A 1,211-nucleotide genomic window follows, 5' to 3' on the forward strand; every position below is an offset into this window, starting at 1 on the left:
TACGTTACATCTACTCGCGGACTCGGAATTCCCCGTTGCGGAGGCGCTTGACGATGACCGTGCGTCCGGCCGTGCGGTGTCGGTATCGTTGCCCTGGCCGGATGCGGTCCCAGGGGATGCCGTCTAGCCGTCCCTGGTTGGTCGTGGGCTGGCTGCCGGTGAAGTATCCGTAGCCGGGTGGCGGTCCGGACGGCGCTTTCTCGGCTCCGGGCGTCGGTGTGGTGGCCGGTGTTGGTGGAGGCGTCGGCAACCCTGGTGCGGCCGGTGTGCCCAGCGGGGGCTGCGACGTCGGTGTGGCGGCTGCGGCCTCGGGTCTTGTGCCTGTTTGTGCCGGCGGCATCGGCTCGTCCTCCAGGTCGGATAGCGACCCAAACAGCTCCTCGAGTTCAGAGGCGAGAGCGGCGGTCGTCTGGGCGGCGGCGTTGTACAGCAGCTCCTGCCTCGACCGTGCTGTTCGGTTGCGTACGACGGCCGGGGTCCTGCCTCGGTTCTCCACGCTAATAGAGGCGCGGGCGGTTCGTGGTCGGGCCTCGGCGGGCGGCACGTACCGTGGGGCCTGCAGCGTCATCCCCGGAGGCGGTGTACGGACGGGCGCTCTGGCTCTCGGGACGGCTCTCTCGATCTGTTTTCGTAGCTTGCCCATTTCGCTACTTTCTGTTCTCCTCGGTCCGTGTTCCCGTATATATACCCTTTTGGTGTTTTGGTTTTAGGAGTCCGCGACACCCTTCAAATCCTTCACATGCGCGGTTCCTACCAGGCGGTTGTTTTGGTCTCGAAGTCGGTAGACGACCGGTGATATCGCTCGGTCGACTGTATACGGGCCGGAGTATTTCGGCGCAAGTTTTCCCGCGAAGTGTTCGCCGGCCTTCGACAGCGGGTGTTCCCGCCTCATGACTTGATCTCCAGGTGCGGGGCGCCAGTCGCGGCGTCGGAGGTTGTAATATTGTTCCTGGCGTTCTGTGGCGTCCTGTTGGCGCGCAGCGGCGGTTGCGGCTTCCTCGCGCATTTGATCCATTCGGTGTTCGCGCGTCGCGGTTTCGGGTTCCCCGATGTCTTCTGCTAATGGCGCTTCGTGCTGCGCGCGCAGTGTCCCCGGGGCGGTAAGTTCGCGGCCGTACGTCAGCCTGGCCGGCGTGAATCCTGTACTTTCCTGTACCGCTGTATTAATTGCGAATACTAGCTCGGGTAGTTTTTGGTCCCATCGGCGGTGA

General features: G+C 63.8%; 1 protein-coding gene across 1 annotated transcript; it reads right to left on the reverse strand.

The window, feature by feature from the left end:
- Nucleotides 1-10: 10 nt before the first annotated feature.
- Nucleotides 11-643, reverse strand: LOC105568761 (proline-rich protein 36-like). Its single transcript, XM_012024709.1, has one exon. It carries the CDS (start codon nucleotides 641-643, stop codon nucleotides 11-13), a length of 633 nt encoding a protein of 210 aa, XP_011880099.1.
- Between the last annotated feature and the right edge of the window lie 568 nt (nucleotides 644-1,211).

The sequence above is a fragment of the Vollenhovia emeryi genome, unplaced genomic scaffold (genome assembly GCF_000949405.1).
Source record: "Vollenhovia emeryi isolate VEMERY1.0 unplaced genomic scaffold, V.emery_V1.0 DF950398.1, whole genome shotgun sequence".
NCBI classification, from domain to species: domain Eukaryota; kingdom Metazoa; phylum Arthropoda; class Insecta; order Hymenoptera; family Formicidae; genus Vollenhovia; species Vollenhovia emeryi.